At 37.8% G+C, this 22,351-nt stretch overlaps 1 protein-coding gene across 1 annotated transcript in view; it reads right to left on the bottom strand.

Annotated features, from left to right (window-relative positions):
* Positions 1-22,351, bottom strand: part of ERC2 (ELKS/RAB6-interacting/CAST family member 2) — a 976,082-nt gene that overhangs the window by 631,234 nt on the left and 322,497 nt on the right. The window contains exon 6 of the mRNA XM_012805132.1: positions 17,116-17,283. Coding sequence (XP_012660586.1) covers positions 17,116-17,283 — 168 coding nt within the window. The remainder of the gene's footprint in view (positions 1-17,115; positions 17,284-22,351) is intronic.

The following is a 22,351-nucleotide window of genomic DNA, read 5'->3' as shown; positions in this document are numbered from 1 at the left end:
AAGTCTATAAGTCTATTTTAAATATGAAAAAGAACATGAGTTCATACTGATACTCCAATTCAAAATCTAGTATCCTTTGCATATGTGTATCCTTTGTCACATGTTCAAAGTGAAAGCTCTTAATGACACCAACAGAAACACACATTTATTTTTACCTCACTTTTCATACACACTTGTCTTAGAATAACAATTCTCACATTACAACATATGATATAATCGCAGAAAAGAAGTTTTACGAATTTTTGCTTTTCTTTTTGTCCTTGACTATATCCACTAGCGATATATACTCAAAGTACTATTTTAATGTCACTTGGAATTAATCTTCTGTGTGGGTATGCCACTACTCAGATAACACAGGTTCATTTCATTTTCCTTTTTGCTTTTTAAAAATTGCTTTTGAGGATTCCATTTTGCTTCATAGTTATGCAAATTTTACACTTTTTCAAAAGTCAAATCTATGAAACAATGTACAGCCAAACAGTTCTTGGATCTGTCTACTCCACTCTATTGCCTAACTTTGGTTTATTAATTTTGTTAATTTTGCCTCATTTTTTAAAAATATAAGCAAATATAAATGCCAAGTATTGTTCTCAGAGCTGACGTACCCCAGCAGAAAAGCCAAAAGCTCCTTTTCCTCATAAAGCTTATATTGCATGAAGCTTTCCTTCTCCTTCTATGTAAATATTAGGTCAGTAAACAGCTGAAATAAACACTACAGTGTAGCACTACACTGAAATACCCAGCTAGACTACAATGTCCCCAAAGATTAAAATTGCATTTTTGGATTTTACACACATAAAAGTTGTCTTTTTAAAAAGATAAAATTAACATAGCTGGGCATTGTGGCAATCAACATAGCAGGCGCCTGTAGTCCCAGCTACTTGGGAGGCTGAGGCAAGAGAATCACTTAAGCCCAAGAGTTTGAGGTTGCTGTGAGCTGTGACACCACAGCAATCTACCCAGGGTGACATAGTGAGACTCTGTCTCCAAAAAAAAAAAAAAGATAAAAAAATTGATAAACCTTTAGCTAGACTGAGAAGACCTAAATAAATAAACTCAGAGATGAAAAGGAACATATTACAACTGATACCACAGATATACCAAGGATTGTAAGAGACTATTATGAATAATAATATACTGATAAATTGGAAAATTTGGAAGAAATGAATAAATTCATGGATACAAACAAGATAATAAGACTAAACTGGAGGAAATAGAAAATCTGAGCAGACCCATAATGAGTAATAAGATTGAATTAGTAATAAAAAGCTTCCCAAAGAAAATCCCAGGACCTGATGGCTTCACTGATGAATTCTACCAAACATTTAGAGAACTAATATTGATTCATTACAAACTATCCCCTTCTAAAAAGAGAGAGTTCTAAACTCATTCCATGCAGCTAGCATTACCTTAACATCAAAACCAGATGATAACACAATAGAAAAACAAAACTATACATCAGTATTTCTGATGAACAAAGATACAAAAATCCTCAACAAAATATTAGAATATCAAATACAATAACCCATTAAAAAGATCATTCACCATGATCAAATGGGATTCACCCTAGGGCTATATTGGTGGTTAAACATATGCAAACCAATAAATGGGACACATCACATTAACAATGAATGGAGAATAAATGGAGAACAAAAATCAAATGATCTTTCAATAGATGCAAAAATAGCATTTGACAAAATTCAACATACTTTCATGATAAAAAACTCTCAACAAATTAGGTATAGAATGAATATACCTCAACACAATAAAGGCCATATATGACACCTCTACAGCTAACATCATACTGAACAGGGAAAAGTTGCAATCTTTTCCTCCAAGCCCTGTAATAAGACAAGGCTGCCCACCTACTTTTCTTAAGCAAGAGAAAGAAAGAAAGGGCATCCTAAGTAGAAAGGAGAAAGTTAACTTGTCTATTTCCTGATGACATGACCTTATGTATAGAAAACCCTAAACTCCACTGAAAAGCTATTAGAACTAATAAACAAATGTATAATAGTGAGTTTCAGGTTATGAAAACTCACTATTCATATACTGATTCAAGAATCAGTAACATTTCTATACAAGAATAGTGAACTACTGGAAAAAGAAATCAAGAAAACAATCCCAGTTACGAGAGCCACAAAAAGAAAAATCACATAAAGTAAACTCAGCCCATGAGCTAAAAAATCTCAACAAAAACTATAAAACAATGCTGAAAGAAATTGAAGACAACATAAATAAGTAGAAAGATAACCCAGGTTCATGGACTGGAAGAATTGCTATTGTTAAGATGTCCATACTACCCAAAGCAAGCTACAGACTCAACGCAATCACTACCCAAATATCAGTGACATTTTTCATAGAAACAGAAAAAACAATTTTAAAATTTGTATGAAACTACAAAAGACCCTGAAAAGCCATAGCAATCTTGAGCAGAGAGAAGACAGCAAAGGCATCGTGCTACCTTGCTTCGCAGTATAATATAAACCTATGGTAACCAAAACAGTTTGGTGTTGGCATAAAAGTAGACACATAGTCCAATGGAGAGCCCAGAAACAAAGCCATACATCTATAGCCAAGTGATTTTCAACATAGGTGCCAATAACACAATGGGTACAGGACAGTCTCTTCAATTAATAGTATGTTGAAACTAGTTATACACATGCCGAAGAATGAAGTTGGATGCTGTTTTCTTACCATATGCAAAAATTAACTCACAGTGGACTAAAACTTTAGATATAAAACCCCAAACTATGAAATTACCAGAATAAAACACAGGGTAAATACTTCATACTTTGGACAAGGAGATTTTTAGATAACACCTCCAAAGCACAGGTAATAAAGCAAAAATAGACAAATGGGATTCCATCAAACTGAAGAGCTTCTGCACAGCCAAAGAAACGATCAACAAAACGGAGAAAAGACCTACATAATGGGAGAAAATATCTGCTAACCATTCATCTGCCAAGGAGTTGATATTCTACTTATATAAGGAACTTAATCTTTTTTGGTTTTTGCAACAGTCTCACTATGTCACCCTCCGTGGAGTACTGTGACATCACAGCTCACAGCAACCTCAAACTCTTGGGCTTATGAAATTCTCTTGCCTCAGCCTCCCAAGTAGTGGCACTACAGGCACCCACCACAATGCCCAGCTATTTTTTTGGTTGTAGTTGTCATCGTTGTTTGGCAAGCCCGGGCTGGGTTCAAACCCACCAGGTCCAGTGCATGTGGCTGGCTGGTGCCCTAGATGCTGAGCTATAGGAACTTAATTTTTAAAACTCAATTTAAAAAATTAGCAAAAGATCTACATAGACAGTTCTCAAAAGATGACATAAAAATGACCAACAGGTATATGCAAAAATGTTCAACATTACTAATCATCTGGGAAATGCAAATCAAAACCTCAATGAGATATCACCTGACCCCAGTTAAACTATTTATTATAGAAAAGATAAGAAGTGCTAGCAACAATGTGAAAAATAAAAAGGAACCCTTATATACCATTGGTGGGAATGTGAATTAGTACATCCATTATGGCAAGAACTATTAAGTTTTCTCTAAAGATGAAGCAGAGCACTGCCATAGGATCCAGCATCCCCACTACAGGGTATATGTTCAAAAGAGTTGAAATCAGTATGTCAAAAAGACAGCTTCACGCCCATGCTTACTGCGGTACTATGCACAATAGCCAAGATACAGAAGCAACCTAAGTGTTCATCAAAGAAAAATGGATAAAGAAAATGTGGCATATATACTTAATGAAATGCCATTCAGCCATAAAAAAAAAAAAAAGAAATGAAATCCTTCCATTTATAACAGCATGGATGCAGCTGGAGGATATTATGTTAAGTGAAATAAGGCATCAAAAGGCACATACCGCAAGATCTCCCTCATATGTGAAATCTTAAAAAGTTGATCACATAGAAACAGAGTCAAACAGTTGTTATCACAGGCTGGGGAGGATAAAGGGGTGGGGAAATGAAGATAGGTTGGTGCCAGCCCCATATGCTGGAGATGGCAGGTTCAAATCCAGCCCCAGCCAAAAAAAAAAAGAATACATAATTATGCAGTACATAGTCATGCATATATAGAAGGAATGAATTTTAAGAGATTTATTATACAGCAAGATGACTATAGTGAATGATTTTTTTTTTTTTTTTGAGGCAGAGTCTCACTTTGTCACCCTTGGTAGAATGCCATAGCATCATAGCTCACAGCAAACTCAAACCCTTAGGGTTAAGTGATCCTCTTGCCTCAGCCTTCGGAGTAGCTGGGACTATAGGTGCCCACCACAAGGCCCAACTATTTTTTGTTTTCTTTAGAGATGGGTTCTCACTCTTGCTCAGGCTAGTCTTGAACTCCTGAGCTCAAGCAATTCATCCACCTCAGCCTCCCAGAGTGCTAGGATTAAAAGCTACCAAGTCTGACTCGTATTATTAAAAAATGCAAGGAGGATGGACATTATGTTCTCTTAACCACAAAAATGATAACTATGTGAAGTAATGCGTTTGTCAATTAGCTATTACAGATTTAACCATTCAGTATGTATAGGAACTTTGAAACATGTTGTACGTGATAAAAACATAAAATATTACCTGTGGAAAATCCCAAAACTACAGACAGTGGTGTGGATGTGGAGAAAAGGGAACACTTCTGCACTGCTGGAGGGAATGCAGGATAATACAGGCATCCTCAGGCTACGGCCCGCAGGCCACATGCAGCCCGACATTTATCCGGCCCACCGGGTGTTTTTGCCGCCACTGCCTGTCCTGCCGACTCATCCCGGGGCCTGCAGTCTGAGGGACAGTGAACTGGACCCCTGTTTAAAAAGTTTGAGGACCCCTGATAATATGTTCCTTTTGGAAAGAAGTTTGGAGAACACTTAGGGAACTAAAAGTAGACCTGCCGTTCAATCCTGCAATTCCTCTACTAGGTATATATCCAGAAGACCAAAAATCACTTTACAACAAAGATATTTGCACCAGAATGGTTATTACAGCCCAATTCATAATTGCCACGGCAGCCCAAGTGCCCAGAGACCCATGAATGGATTAATAAATTATGGTATATGTATACTATGGAATATTATGCAGCCTTTAAAAAGAAGGAGACTTTACCTCTCTTATGTTTACATGGATGGAGCTGGAGCATATTCTTCTTAGTAAAGTATCTCAAGAATGGAAGAAAAAGTATCCAATGTACTCATTACTATTATGAAACCAATATATAAACACCTACACTTTCATATGAATGATAAAACACAATTGTAGTCCAGGATGAAGGAGGGGAAAGAAGGGGAGAGGAGGAAGGGAGAGGGTAGGAAATTGGTGGGAACTCACCTACGATGTATATTGCAAGGGTACGAGTCAAATCTATTAAGAGTATAAATGTCTTAACACCATAATTAAGTAAGTGAGGTGAAGGTTATGTTAACCAGTTTGATGTAAGCCTTCCAAATTGTATATAAAATCAGCACATGGTACCACATAAATGCATTAATGTATACAGTTATGATTTAATAAAGAAATAAAATGAACACTCCCAAAACTAAAAATAAATAAATAAAAAATAAATTTTAAAATGTGGGGGGAAAAAGAGGATTTGTAGGTGAAAATGGCTCCAAGCCCCCAAACAAGTTCTCCTTTCACTGGGTACTTCTGTGCATTTACCCAGAGGTGTTGTGTCAAGCCACCCAGAGTCCACCAGACCAAATCCTCTGTACGTCAATCCTGGTGGACTCTTGGACAAAAAAAGAAAAAAAAAAAAAAACAACCATAAACAACTCTTAAACTTTTCTTTTCGATGACCTTATTATGGGTAGTAATGTTAGTATTATTTATTTCTTATTTACTTCTGTATCCCTAGTGCCTAGCTAATAACCTACTAGAGATCTGATTTTAAAAAAAGATTACCAAAATGATCACCCAACATACTTGTACACCTAATTCCCATATTTCAGTGCTCTGTATCTTCCTCTCTGTCTTTCTCTCTCATACACACACACACACACACATACACACACACACAAAAGTGCGTGTGATTTAAGTTTTTCCAAATTAAATCTTTAAAATGAACGTATGTCTTTACTCAAATGTACTTTTTGACTTTGGATAAAAGTTAGGTTGAATAGTTAACAAATCTTCAAGTCACTGCCTAAGTGACAGCTAGGTCTCTGGGAGTCCCAAGGAGTTCTAGGTCCCCATCTGATCACCCCTTCTCTTTTTCCTGTACTACTCTCAGAAAAGCTGTCAATGGTGGTCATTACCATGGAGGGAGCTGGCCCTTCTGGCCTCGGCACTGCAGGCACTGGGTTAAAAAGTCATATTCAGTAAATCAGGAGCTAGAGCTTCTCTTTTCTTTCACATTTGACCAGATCTTAGAGACAGAACTTACAACCTGCCCAGTTTCAAACTAACAACTGCCAAGGAGTATTGTAGGGGCCAAAACTGTTCTGTTATAGTTGTAAGGACTTAAGAAATCACCAACATTTGAAAAAAGATTTTTTTAAATGCAAGAAAATAAATTTCACAGAACTTCAGGATAGAAATGCTTGCAATAAAATCAAGCTCCTTGAGTTAAAATGATCCTCATCTATGCAACGTATTACCTCCAGTTGTACTTCCCCCACTGTCTAAAAATAAAACAAATGGAGGGGGGGATATGTCTGTATGGAACAAATATCTGTATTTAATTTTAAAAAAGAAAAAAGTTCATACGAAAATGGCTTCTTGCAGAAGCCCTGCTATTAACTTCATTCTTTACATTTTGGTTTGCTGTGTAAATACACAGAAAGAAACCCAACTACAGCAAATGTGAGCCCTTTTCCAGGGGGAGGGAGGCAAGTGTTACAAATGTGGATCCAGTGTCAAGAGAACATAATCACAACGTAAACTGATTATTTCCAAACGGCATGCCCCCTCACAAAAACAGAAAAGTGAATGGAAGTACTTACTAAATTCTGTTTTCTATAAAATTCATTTCAAAAAAGGGAAAGAATGTGCGCTTGGGGGTCAGTGAGAGTTTTGTTGGATTTCCCACCTCCTAAATTCTGTCATCCCCTTTTTAAAGGGGGCAACTCAACTTCCCACAGACAGAAATACACTCCTTCCTTCCTACAAACCATTACCAGTAATACTTGGCAGAGGACAGGTACTGTCTCATAGATGATAGGTTAATTGGAGATTGTCTTTTCCAGTTGCAGCTGAATATATTATCGACAATGCCTTTCCAAACAGAAGTATAACCAAAGAAAAGCACGAATGATCCATTTCCTTCAAAGAAAATAAAGAGCTCTAGCTCCCTGTCTCTGCACCCCAAGACCATGGATACAAGATTATGAAGGGATTTAATGTACAAATTAAAATGATTCCATTATCTTAATTACATGTTTGGCTACACAGGTCAAATAACATCCCCCATGAGCTCCCGAAAGGGGGCCAAATTCTTTTGTTCCACTAGAAAAAATAAGTTGCTCAAAATACACTGACAACGGGCTAAGGATTGGAAAGTTTTTGATTGAAAAAGGATTTTTGTTGAAACACTTATAACGAGATTTGAGTTGTAGTCACAATATAAAATTGAAAGCAGAATTACATACAAAAAGAGTCCTGTAAAATATCATTATTTTAGTACAATGGAAAATAAGGTGTTTGTGGTTTTACTCTATAAATTCAGTGTTGTCTGCTCACATGTCTCCCTTCCCGGCCGTCCTCTGAATAGCCGTTCTGACTCTCCAAGCCCTTCTGCACCAGCACTCATTTGTGGCGGGGAACCCGCACCATCAACGTCTCCTAGGCTCTACTTTCTTCCTCCGTTTTATTGGCTTTTCAGGACTAATTCGTGTACACGCATCACATTGGTGTTCAGTTACCGGGCAGACAATGAATTTTCCTAATCCATTTAGTGTGCTGACAGAGCCATGTTCACAATTTATAGAATTTCCTTTTAGACGTCTATGTGTTTCACAGTTCATTAGGATTCAAATCGAACACCTGTGTTTATAAAGTCAAAAGCAATTTTATCCTAACAAGGTGTTAAATATAGGCATTCTCTGAAAGCCTGAACAACAATAACAACAACAAAAGGACTAGACTCTTGTCCTATGGAACAAGATATCTGTAGCTACCTGTACCATCCACCTAGACATTGCCGCAGCACCACCATAAAAAGCTTCTGTGACAAACTGGAGATGCTGCCTTCCATCACAGGTTAATTTCTCTATCACAGGACTTCATGTTCTACCTTAGGAAACCAGTGGTCCGTGGCTGCTTTGCAGTTTACTCAGACTAGCTAAAATCTGTAAAACAGCTAAAAGGCTTTGGAGGTCAAATGTGGCCTAGTTAGACAATTCCTCCATTTGCTAGAGACAAGGACATTTCGAGCATTCTGAGGCTCACACAGCCTGACCTTGGCTCATTTTTATGTGACCCCAAAGTTTTCACATCATTAATAAAGAGAGAATCAAAACAAAGCCCACAGACACTCGGGGAGGGGAACGTGTGTAGTTTGGCACTACCATCCTCCATACCCTCAAATGAAAAAGGAAAAAAATAAAATGCATGTAGCAGAGGTGGTGACCTCCGTAACGACTGTGGTTCCCAACTTTTTTTTTTCCTACTGGTAATAAACCATTTTGCAGACCTCCCAATTGTGACCACCGTGATAGTTATTGCTTTGCCGGTTTATGTCTTTTTCTTGCAGTTATGAGTGTTATCAATAAAAATTTCAAATGATGCTTTTCCCCGGCGAATAAAAACATTTAAAAAATGTGAAGTTGACAGCAGGATTAAAGAGGAAAAATACAAATGGCACCAGGGCTTTGTTTTATATATTTTTTCACCAACTTCCTTAATTTATTACTTTAGAGACATTCCCTGAAAGTCTTCGGAGTGTGACAGTGACAGCCAAAATGGCCCTGGGATCACTGTACAGCCCTAGAGGTTGGTTTTGACATATGCTACTAACTCTTATAAAAAGTACATCAATTTTAAATTTTGTGATCTTGAAGGGCCTTAAACAAAAGTCTATCTCAAAAGGGACATTTAAATATTATCCTTTGAAGGTTGAATTGAAGTGATTACAAAGGACTTTGCCGCTTGCCAGTCAAACACAGCAGGAGATGAAAAAGAAAACCAACGTTATTGTTTAAAAGTAAACTGGTTACCAGAGGCTGGGAAGTGAGGAAGGGGGAGGAACAGAGAGAGGTTGGTTAGGAAATACAAAATTACAGTTAGCTAGGAGGAATAAATTCTAGTGTTCGATAGCAGTATGGGGTGACTATAATTAACAATAATTTATTGTGTATTTCAAACAGCGGAAACAGAGGATTTTGACGGTTCCTAACACAAAGAATGATCAAAGTTTGAGGTGATGGATGTGCTAATTATCCTCAATTGATCAGTGTACATTGTATGTATGTACCAAAATATTGCTCTACTTCATAAAATATGCATAATTATTATATGCCAATCAAAGAAAAAGTAAAAGGATAACTCCTTATAAATTCCACCGTATACACTGTGACAAATATTATTTTTGTCCACTTAAAAAATCCTGTGCTCCAAATGTGTCGGTCTCAAAGCATGAATCGTTCCTAAGGACCTGGAGTAGCTTGCAAAGCCCCATGTGAACGCAGGTAGTCCCATAGTCCCTGGAGGCCACAAAGCATTGCCAACTCCTTGTCGTGGTGACCTTTATGACCAGGAGTTATAGCTTTACCACAAAGTGGGGCAAAGGGCCCATCTCAATGCAAATAAACTGAGAAATGAGGACACATAAAACGTGTTCTTTTTTCCATGTAGCAACATTTTCATTGTCAATGCCTTGGTTTTTATGATTCATCCTGCAAACTGACAGCCCAAGTCTGTGCTCTAGTTATGTTATCACACTGAGTCATCTGTGACTCAGAGACCCGAAAGATGCTGCCGCAGGCTCAGAAAACACCTCCTCCTCCACCATCACCTTACACAACCTCCCGAAGAAATGATCATTGCCTCTCCTGTTAAAAATACATTTAATGTTTTGCATCACAAATGTACAACATGTATATCATAAAAACACAGCAACATACTGTTGCCCGTTATTTTAATTGTTTTTTTCTTTTCTTTTAATTAAATGATAGCTGTGTACATTAATGCAAACATGGGGTACAGTGTAGTGTTTTCATATACAATTTGAAATATTTTCATCAAACAGGTTAATATAGACTTTGTGTCATTTACTTAGTTACTGTGTTTAAAACATTTATACTCTAGTTCTAGAAAAATTCACTTGTACCCTTGTTAGACAGACCATATAGGTTATCTTTCCAGTCACCCTCCCACCACCCATCCACTCTTTTCCTCTCCCCTCCTCCACCCCCTCCCATATTCTTGGGCTAGAATTAGGTTGTAGCTTTCATTTGAGAACTATAAATTAGTTTCATAATAGGGCTGTGTACATTGGATACTTTTTCTTCCATTCTAGAACTATAAATTAGTTTCATAATAGGGCTGTGTACATTGGATACTTTTTCTTCCATTCTTGTGATACTTTGCTAAGAAGAACATTTTCCAGTTCCACCCATGTAAACATGAAGGAGGTAAAAGGTAAAGTCTCCATCTTTCTTTAGGGATGCATAGTATTCCATGGTGTACTTATACCACAGTTTTAGCATAATGTGCATGCATGTATGAATATCTGTGTATATAAGTGTGTGCATGTATATAAACATCTTTAAAGAAATGTAAATCAAATTTATGTATTAAACGCTTCTTACTATACCAGGAAAGAAACATTTTGAAAAATGGTCTCTTCCCTAGAGTTTGGCCAATATCCTTCATTATTATGGACATAGTGTGACCTTGCTCTGAGGATTTAAGCCCCAGAGTTAATCATTCTTTCCCTTCCTCAGCCAGTATAGGGTTGTACCTAGTAAGCATCTTTGAAAATGCCAGCAAAACTACCTATTACAGCAGAATTATAAAACTTGCCACAGACTTTGCCATTAAGTTTAAATGAGATAATGCACGTTAGTCAGTTCCCTGGCACAAAGGAAGCCCTCAACCCACTGGGACCTTTTTGGAAAGTACTAGAGAATTCAGAGAGCTTGGGAACCCAGGTACTGTCATTCTGTGACCTGAGCCAGTTACACATCCTCTCTGATTCTTTATTTCCTCATCTTAAAAACAGGGTTCAATAATAACAACTTCACAGGTGGTAAGTCATATCGTGTTTAAAAACATCACAGAGAAAACAGTAGCACTCCCTGGGACTTAGCATAACAACCATCAGACACTTAGTAGACATTGGGCAATAAAATTAAATTTAAAAGGCCAAGGCTCTCAGCTCCTGAAATTAGGGATCTCTACTTTGCCCAGCACCTTGTACACTGTAGATGCTGAACAAAATATCAAATGACACCTCACTGATTTAAGCACATTGAGGGAAAGGTCTGTGTAAATTACTTCTAAATATATGCAGTAACTCCCAAAACAATGAAGCTTAGCAGAGTGTCTATAACTCCATAAATACCATTCCATTTCTCAAAAAGGAGAACAAAGTTGCCGGAGTGTGACTTCAAAGAGCATCAGCCTTAATCAAAAAACAGACTTTTAATAACATTAGCGTAACTACCTTAAAAATTTTAGTCTTCAATGATAAGAAAGAAATAGACATTTTGAACAGTTAACATACTTTAGTCTTCGCAGTGGTTAAACATTATTTCTGTCTTCTTTCCTTCCTTAACTACTTTTAAGCAAAAGAAAATATAAAGTCTAATTAAAATTGTGTGGGGCAGTGCCTGTGGCTCAGTGAGTAGGGTGCTAGCCCCATATACCGAGGGTGGCGGGTTCGAACCCAGCCCTGGCCAAACTGCAACAAAAAATAGCCCGGCCTTGTGGCTGGCACCTATAGTCCCAGCTACTTGGGAGGGCTGAGGCAAGAGAATTGCCTAAGCCCAAGAGCTGGAGGTTGATGTGAGCTGTGATGCCATGGCACTCTACTAAGGGTGACAAAGTAAGACTCTGCCTCAAAAATAAAATAAGATTCTGTGTGAAATTATTAGTACTCAGTGATAATGAAATCATCCCAACTTTGTAGTGCTAGAAACCATTTTTCTATCATATATCTATATGCAGAATGTGTGCTCGATGAGGGCAGGAACTGTATCTGGCACACAGCAAGCATTCCAAAAAAAAATGTGTTAAATGAAAAACTTCCTAAAATCCATATGGCAAAGATCATTACTGTGAAATTCTTAGAAATGCTTCTGGGCATCTATAAACTACCTAAAATTAAACGCATGGTTGTGTGTGAACATCAGTGTGTATGTACCTAGGTGAATTCGTTTAAGGAGAAGGCACACAGATTGCGCGAGATTCTCATCTATATTGACCACAGTTTTTAAAAAAAGTTACGAACCCTCGCTATGCGGCTGCCAATACCATAACCTGCATATGTTGTTGCCTCTTGCCTGCATAAACACAAAATTCCTACATTCTTTGTTAATTAACAAATTCTCAAAGTGCTTACTCTTAGACAAGTAGAACCCTACCCTGACTTATGTGGAACAGAAATTAGTATAAAAGTGAGCATTGTATAGCACTGTCATATAACACTGCTTAAAAAAAAACAAAAAAAAAAAAACAAGGAAAGCATTGTCTGGAAGTTTGGAAATCCTGCTGGGTTGGGGAAATACGTACTTGCCAGAAAACAGAAATAAAACTTCTAATTTGGGGATAGAACAAAATAGATGGTTACTTCCGTAGTATCTTTATTTCTCCATATAGTTCTAAGACATAAACAAGTGACTCAACTGCAATATCAAAGTCTAGAGTCTATAAATGCACAGACCAAAAACTCAAGAAAGACCCTCAGGTCTAAAACACAGAATGAATAATAAGACAAGAAGTAAGGCAGAGTATTGAGGTTCCCTTACCCAACATCCTGATAAACGCAGTGATAGTAATAACCAGGATGACGACGATAACACCATTTATAGCTGAAACCCTCTAGTCAAAGAACTTTTCACACAGACATGTCAAGCTGGCACAGTGGCCACCATTTTCAGATCCTAACATGTGACGTGGAGGGGCAGCGAAATTCAAGTCTTGTCCATGTCACACGGTTGTTGAATACAGAGGCTGAGGCATAGCCATACAGTTCCCACTTCTAACGGCTGTGTTTTGTTCAACGTTTTACTTAGGATCACAGAATAAACGCTAGTCCTTTATCCTTCCTAATTTGCATGTATTACTGTTGGTAATTTTACATTAAAATCCAGAAAAAATTCCAGGTGCTAGGGAAAAATCAATTCCTTATTTTCCCTACTGCTATAGAATTTATGTGTTGGTGGACAGGGTATGCTGGTACACAGGAAACATCAAGGGAAGGAGCAAAATAAGAAACTTGACCTTAGAGTCCTTTGAAGCTATTTTAAAAAGTAAAATGTTCTGTTAAGTGCTATGTGGTATATCTCTCTCTGTGTGTAATTATTACTCCATTGATTTATTGCACATATGTCAAAGAGCGTCTGGGCATTTGTACAAGTTAAAACAAACCAACCAAGGAGCCAAGCCACATAGCCGCAAACCCAGACAACTTGCCTCCCACCTCTCACCCCACCCTTCATCCTACCACCTCCCAGATGCAAATTCCCTGGTAGCACAAACCTTCCTTATAGAGATGGGCTGTTAAGCACAGATATTCCAAAGAAACCAGCAAGACTCTAACTATCCTAAAGAGAGCTCTCTTCTGTTTTGGCAAGAGCTTTCAGGAATTAACTCAGGAATCAAATTGCAAGGAGCTATCACATGGAACCTCCTCTGACAATGAGCACTGTATCTTTCTTGTGAATTTTAATCGAGATCTTTTGTTGCAGGGCATAATGAAACATAACATATCTCATCTCCTGAACATCCACCCACTAACCTCCCCCACGTTAGGTAAGGAGACTTATTCACTTCTGTTATTCCAAGGAGTGGAGAAATCACTTTAAAGTATCATACCCTGCTGCCAAAAATCCTATGATCCAACAATTAGAGTTAATTTTAACCTAAATTGCTTCCTCTATGAGATGGACATCATTAGATAATTTTCTCCTCCATTTCCATATACAAAGAGATCTTAAAAGAAGAACAAAGATAAAAAGAAAATTCCTCAGATGTTTCCAGCTGATAAAATCATTAATCTCACCCTCACAACTTCAAAGCAGAAGACTTAGAAAATTATCTCACTTTCTCTTCACATGGAGTTTTTTGTTTTTTTTTTTTTTTTACTTCAAAGCACCATTTCTTTATTGGGTCATTTTAATTATTGAATGTGGGACAGATGCTATCCACTTAATGTCACCACTCTCTTTTTCATGAAATATATATAGATCTAATTTGGACTACATGAATTTGAAAGAGGTAAAATACAGGGAGATGAACAAAGGGGGAAGAATGTAGGGAATACAGCACCCATCAGTGAAAGGCAGTGAGCAGAAAAGCCTTTCTGAGCTGAGTTTCCTCATTCTTTCCTTCTGGAGAGGAACCATCAGGAAACCTGACTGCCAGTTTGGGCAAGGAGACTTCCTTACTTCTCAAATTCCCTTGTATATAACACACTGCAACACTAACTTCATCAGTAATCCTAGCCTTATTGACAAATGTGGGTACAATCAGCTGGCTTTGTGAATAACTGCAGTGAAGAAGAATTTGTGCTCTAGAACAGAGGGCAACCAACTAACTGGCCCCACTCAGAGTAGGACAGGCCAAAAAAGGATTAGCTAAGGCAATGCCCACTCAACCCTCCTCCTACAGAATCACAGTGCCAGAGGTGGGCAAACTTTTTCTATAACCGGAACATTTTCAACTTTGTGGACTAAATAGTCTCTGTCACAAATGCTCGAGTCTGCTCTGTCTTACTAAAACAGCCCAATAGAAGACGGAGATGAATGGATATGGCTATGCTCCAATAATATTTATAAAAACAGGCAGAAGGCTAGATTTGGCCCACAAGCCATGGTTTGTCAACCTCTTTGAGACAAGTGCTAGTTAGTAGATTCTATAGCTGTGCTGTCTAGTAGAGAAGCCACTGACCACATGCAACTATTAGACACTTGTGATAGTGTTTACAATAGCTTTAACAGCTAGTGTGACTAAAAAACTACATTTTAAATTTCACTAAATTTTAATTAATTTAAACTTACATAACTACACATAGCTAGTGGCTATAATCTAAGCACAGTTCTAGACTCTATTCACTGCTGCCTCCTCAAAGGAGACGTAAGTCACCTTCCAATTTATAGAAAAGAGTAGGCTTTTTGCCTTAAAACAGAAATAGCCGTGGCTTCACATTCACATTGGAACTACATATAACTGAAAATGTTATTTCTTAAATGTGAAATATCTACATCATTGAGGCCAATTGTTTTGGTTTTAAGCAATCCAATAACTGCCTATTAGCCAATGGTCAAAAGCACAGGGGCAAAGTCAGGTCCATGTCAAGACCCATCCAGTCCAGAACCTGTTTTCTTCCTTTTCTGGACACTGTTCTGCACCATGACTGAGGGCACAGATATACTCAAAGGCCCCACCAACACCTAAGGCAAATCTAAAACTCCCCATAGACCCTAAATACATGTATGCAAAGACACGGCTCAAAGAGCCCCAGGAAGAGTGAGCAGGCAGGCCAATTAGAGTTCCTCCTCCCAAAGCAATGCATGTGACACAAAAATGTGCCTCAGCACAAAAATCGCAGAGATTCATCACATTCTTTGTTATCGTGCACTCTTCTGACAACTGCTCTATTTACACAATAACTAGCTCGTGCTTTGCCTTGCTCAAGATCCAAAAATTCAATCCAATGAAGACAAGCAAGAAAAGAGGGCAGCAACATGTATTTACTGCTCTTCTAAATGTGAATAAGAAATAAAAACCCAACATTTTGAAACTTCCCTTACAAACTGATGCAGGGGCACAAAGCAAGAACTCAAGGGCGGGCCCTGGAACTCTCTGAAGAAACAGACCTACCTAAAATAATAATAATCAAACTGAGTGAAGGCACAGGCTTCGCTAAAATAATGAAAATAGTTAGCCACTGTCTCCTCGTTTGCTTGATAATAGTCACTGTCCCCTTGTTGGCTCCTCTATAACTGCTACTTTAGAGGGCACAGGTGGTAGCTATAAAGATTTTTAATGTTTCTCTCTAAATAACATCACCTGTTCAGAACTTAGGAGGCGTTTTTGAGATATTTCACCGCCCTGAATTCCAGGGGATTGACTGACCGAACCAGACCGAGAAACTGATTCAACTGGTATGGGATCCCCCCACACACACTGCATTCCAGTAATTGACCCACCCAGACAGTGGCCCATCCTGAAGGACTGATGATTCCACCCCAAAACCAGTCAGTTAACAGACCCTGATTGCCTAATCCTCTGCCCACAAAACTGTCTTGAAAAACCTTGTTCCCCCAAATCTCTGGGAGGCGGATTTGAGAAATCTCTCCATCTCCCCACTTAGCACTTCACCGAATAAACTGTTTCTCGGCTATCTCTGGACATTGGCTTTCTCTTGGGCAGTGGGGAGATGCACCCAGCTGGGCAGCAACAATTTCCTTTAAGAATCTCACACAATACCAACTTCAATGGTGTAAGAATCTTGAAAATTAAAGCTACTCCTTAGCAAGAAACCCTTGGTACCACAAGTGCCAATAGCATGACCTATACAGATAAATGTACAGCAAAGTAAGGCAGATAGAATCTAGATATTTTATGATTTTTGAGAAAATGAAATCATTCCAGATCCCATCCTTATCTGTGGTTCCCAAATCCAAAAAATGTGGGAAAAAAATCCAAATATGATGGTGGCATCGCCACCTGAAACAAACATATTTAAAAGCTACTTTACAGTTTTTATACTATTTCACTGTGAGAAAATTTTTCTGCAAAAATATTAATACTTTTGTGTATGGGGTGTTCTGCGGTATTACATAATCTATGATACATATAATGGAGCTCACCTTTCCAAAATCCAGAAAGTTCTGCATTCCAAAATACACTTGGCCCCAAAAAGTTTGGAAAGCCATGAATTAGGACATTTTCTACCAACTCAGTGTCTCTGCCGTCCAGAATGCTGGACAGTGCTTACCTCCGTCTGAAGGATGGCAGCCCTCTGTTCTTTGGCAGTAAGCGACTCTTTAAGCACTTCAATGTGTTGCTTGCAATCTGAATTTTGATTGCTAAGGGTTTCAAGCTTTGTTTGTAAGGCAAGAAGTTCCGACTCCTTCTTTGAAAGTTCCTGCTTCAGCTGATCAATCTGCAAAGCAACAGCATAATTGCAAGAAATTAGAAACGGCTGCTCCTAGCCTCCACATTTGACAACTACTGATTTCTCTGTATTTTCAATAGCCAATGATCATTAATCCAATGGCTAAGGCGTGAGTTTGCTTAAAGAGATAGCCAGGGTAATCACAGTCTTCAGGACCTGAGGGAACACATGGAAAGGTCGCTGATAATGTAGCAAATAGAACAGAAAAGTCAGCAGATTGCCAGCAAGTTACCCCACAAGGTTCACAGTGGAATGGAGGGTTCCTAGCGAAACCTATTTATCCAAGAAACCACCACGCCTATTACGGTTCTGATGAGAGTCAACAGGGCACTAACACAGGTAATTAACCCAAGACACAATTCCACAGAGCAAATGATTGTTCAAGGGTATCATCTGACAAAAAAGAATGCTCACAAAACAAAGTAAGCATTGAGGATTTTGTTTGGCTTACATGAAATATTGAGAAGATATAAAAGAACATAAAATATATGTAAGAAGTAAGGAAAAATGATAAAAGAAACATCCATCATTCAATTCACTAGAAAAGATTGTTACAATTTCCCCTGTCACATCCCATCTCTGACTCCGTCTCTCTTCATTTGAGAATAATTACCACCCTGAATTTCATGTTTACCATTTCCTTAATTGCCTTTGAGGTTTACCATATAGTTTTGCATCCATAAATAATATACTATTTGGTTCTGCATGTTTTTAAGTTTTATTTGTGCTGTCTACTTTTTTAGTACCTTGCTTTTTTCTACTCAATCTTATGTCCTGGAGATTAAGTCATGTTACTGTACATGGATTTAATTCTTTTTCACCAGAGTATTCCATTGTAAGACTATATCACAATTTATTTGTTCATTCTGCTTTTGAGAGACATTTGGGTTTGCTCCTAAGCTGTTTACTATTATAAATAGTACTATTGTAAGCATTCTTATACATGTAACCTGGTACATATAGCAATAATTTTCCCAAATGTCTATCTACAAGTTAAATTGCTGGATCACATAGCATGTAAATCTTCAGTTTCACTAGATAAAACCAAAATGTTTTCCAAAGCAGCATATTAATTTGGATGATCACAGGCAAGTCACTCCGCATCTTGATCAATGTCACCTGACATGAACTATAGTAGGTGATCTTCAGACATGACTTCCACTAATTCCTTTCTACTTGTACACAAACACTGCTCCTTACAACTATAGGTGGAATTTATGAGGTAGGACAATTAAGTTCATAATCTCATCCTAGAAAACTGCTATATACCTCATATAGATCACTATGGTCACCTTTGAAGTACTCCTCTGGTGTGCTGGCCATCTGGTGACCACAGTGATCTTCAGCAATGAGGTATGCAGCACTTTTTTGGGATGAGTTCACAGACTTCATCGTCAGATCTTGTACAGGATAGCTGTGATGGCCATTCCAGAAAAAAGAGTTACAAAATTGCTTTAAAAGGTGAACTAGGCACTGGTATCAGTGCATAGCTTTTCCACGGGCAATATGGTGCAGGTCACTGTAGAGATATGCGGCAATGAGGTATGTAGCACTTTTTCTAGGATGAGTTTACAAACTTAATTGTCCAACCTCATATTTCCCCTCCTCTTGAACCTGGGCTGGACTTTAACTTGTTCCTACTAACTGAATGCAGCAAAAGTATCAGTATGTCTGTTTCATTTCTAGCCTTTAGAAGGACCAGCAGTTTCTACTTCTAGCCTCCAGCCACCATGTCAGACCTTTGACCGCCGTACTGTGAGGAAGCCCACACCAGACACAGGGAGAGGCCACGCAGAAAATCAGAGAGGCATGGTGAGGATGGTGACCCCTTCATCTTGCTTCAGGTCTTAAAGAGAAGAATTTCAGTGTTTCATCATTAAATTTGATGTTTTTTATAGACACTCTTTTAGGTTTCACAGAATTTCCTTTTATTATAACTGTGCAAAAAGTTTTCTTAAATCATTGACAATATAACATTTTTTTCTGTATCTCATGATTTATCATCATCTTTTACCTTTAATATGTTATTGTAATGGAACTTTTTAACATTAACCTCCTCTTGCAGTACTATGAAAAAAACTCATTTAGTCAAAATATACTATTTTGTATATGATACCAGATTCAGCCTGCTAATATTTCTTCAGGGAATATTTTATAAGATTTGTTTCTAATTTTCCATGTCTGTGTTGTCCTTGTCCTTTGCAGGGTTTTAGTATCAATTTAGCCTTCCAAAAAGAGGCAGGGAATGTTCCTTCTTTTAATGTGTTCTGAAATGGTTTCTGTGAAATTGCAATTTTTTTTCCATTAATGTTCATTAGAAATCACCAACAAAACCATTCAGAGCTAGTATTTTCTTTTTCCAAAGAACATTACTTACTATATCCACTTTTAAAGGTTATAGCAATATTCATGTTTCTAATTAGTTGAGTCAGTGTTAATAAAATTTCCCCCCAAAAGTCTTTTTCATTCCATCTAAATTTTCACATTTATTTGCAGGAAATTTTCGTTAAACCCTCTTAAATTTTATATCAATAGCATCTAGAATCACTTCTTCTTTTTCATTCCTAATATTATTTTTTTAATTTATTTTTTATTAGATCATAATTGTGTACATTAATTCTATCATAGGATACAGTGTGTTGCTTCCATATGCAGTTTGGAAAACTCTCATCCAACTGGCTACCATAGCCATCATGTCTTTCTCATAATTGTTGTGTTAAGACATTTATATTCAACCTTTAGACAAATTCACATGTACCCTAATAGGATAAATTATAGGCGTGATCCCCACAATATCATTCTCTTCACCCATCCTCCCCCTTCCCCTCCCCCACTTTTCCCGTAGTCTAGGGCTCCATTTGGATTGTAGCTTTCCTAAGATAGCTAACTATTAGTTTCATAATAGTGTTGAGTACATTGGATACTTTTTCTTCCATTCTTGAGATACTTTGCTAAGGAGGACACTTTCCAGCTCCATCCATGTAAACATGAAGGAGGCAAGGTCTCCATCTTTCTTTGTGGCTGTATAGTATTCCACGGTGTACATATACCACAATTTATTAATCCATTCATGGGTCGATGGGCACTTGGGCTTCTTCCATGACCTAGCGATTGTGAATTGGGCTGCAATGAACATTCTGGTACAGATATCTGTATTATAGCGTGCTTTATGGTCTTCTCGATATATATCTAACAGAGGAATTACAGGATCAAATGGTAGATCAATATTTAGATCTCTGAGTGTTCTCTTCTTCTGCATGAATCTCAGCAGAGGCGTGTCATGTTAAATACTCGTCAGAGAGTCCATTTTGTTTGTTTGAATATTCAGTTATATTTTCATTTCATTATTTTCCACTCTTATTTTTAATATTTTCTTCCTTCTACTTCCTTTGGGTTTATTCTATCTTCTTTTCACACTTTTTTAAATTGGATGCTTATCTCACTGATTTTCAGCCTTTTTCCTTGCTTATGTAAGTCTTCAGACTATAAGGCTTTATTTGGTTATCTTCGTATTTTTTGCTTGTTTTTTTTTTAACTCTCTTATACTTTATTCATTATTTTCAACGTCTTATTTATTTAAACATATTGAATGTACTTATTTTATACTCTTTGTTTAATTCCAATTCTAAAGTCTCTGCCATTTGGTTCAGCTATTTATTCTTTCTTCTGGCTATTACTTACGGTGTCTTGTTTTTTTGGCAAGTTTGGTGATTTTTTTTTCTTTACTGTGTACTCAGAACCTTTTGGACTTTATCTGTAGAAATACTAAGTTGAATATGGGGTCCTTCAGAGCACTGGCCTTTGCCAATACCTGGGGGCACTACACGCCCAGGGCCCTTTGACACTACATTCCCTACTTAAAATATTTAGATCCACAGGCTGGGCAAGAGTGAGACTCCGTCTCTAAAACAAATAGCCAGGCACTGTGGGGCGGAGGATGCCTGTAGTCCCAGCTACTCGGGAGGCTGAGGCAAGAGGATCACTTGAACCCAAGAGTTTAAGGTTGCTATAAGCTATGATGCCACAGGTACTCTACTGGGACAAAAAAGTAAGACTCTGCCTCAAAAAAAAATTTTTTTTTTTTAGATCCTCTCACATAGCACATCCATGCAATAGCCAGCTGTGGTTAGGGATTCTCAAAACTAGCTTTTTTACCTTTCACTTGACTCAAAGTTTTAAAATAGAAATTTTTCCCTGGAATCACCTAGTCTAAGTGAGAGGAGGGGTAGTGTGGGAAAGTTATTTTTAGTGTTTGCCTCTACACTAAGATTGCAGCTGTCTGGGATTCCAGCTTTATGTGTTGGTGGCGGTGGAGTTCCTATTAGATTCCTTATCTTCAGTAGGCCCAGGCTTCGGTCTCTTTTCTCCAATGTCCTTGTGGCTAAAGCTCAAGTTCATCTGTTTAACAAATGTCAACAAGAATAAATAACCCATACTCTACTTATCACACAAGCTCCCTGCTAAGGCTTAGCCTTGACCTTTGAGATTCTTTTCTAACTTGAGAGCTCAGTATATTTCTTTCAGCAATTTGTTTTCAGTAATAAAAACTGACATAAACAATAACCAAGCAACTGGCAATAACAGCTGGGCCTGAACAGAGTGGTATGCTGAACAAAGAGCGAGACCCCATCTTCGGAAGGATTCAGGTTGCACAACTTACTAGAAAGGTGGATATGGATGGAAATCTCATTCACAAAGAGAAGTCAGACCCCGTCAGGGAACAAACAACTTTCATTTTGCTTGCCAAATCTAAAGGATTGGTAGTGCCTGCGCAGAAAATGGTCTTGGGAAGGATTCTAAATACACTTAAAGATTCACTGGGAAGAATCATGATTGCTCATCAATGTACCCTGGGTATGTGTGAACAAGAGAGCACTGCTTGTATGATTCATGAAACACATTATTTCTTTATAATGTAATGAATCATGAATCTGTGATCATTTTTACCTGGAACAAGATTAAGACGTTCTCTCTCTCTCTCTCACACACGCACACACACATGCACACATATAGTAAGAATGGTGAATACTGGCTCGGCGCCTATAGCTCAACCGGC

Source organism: Otolemur garnettii, unplaced genomic scaffold (genome assembly GCF_000181295.1).
Source record: "Otolemur garnettii isolate 467f Iridium unplaced genomic scaffold, OtoGar3 scaffold00002, whole genome shotgun sequence".
Classification (NCBI taxonomy): domain Eukaryota; kingdom Metazoa; phylum Chordata; class Mammalia; order Primates; family Galagidae; genus Otolemur; species Otolemur garnettii.
Note: the sequence above shows the minus strand (reverse complement) of the source record. Positions and strands in the feature narration are given on the sequence as shown.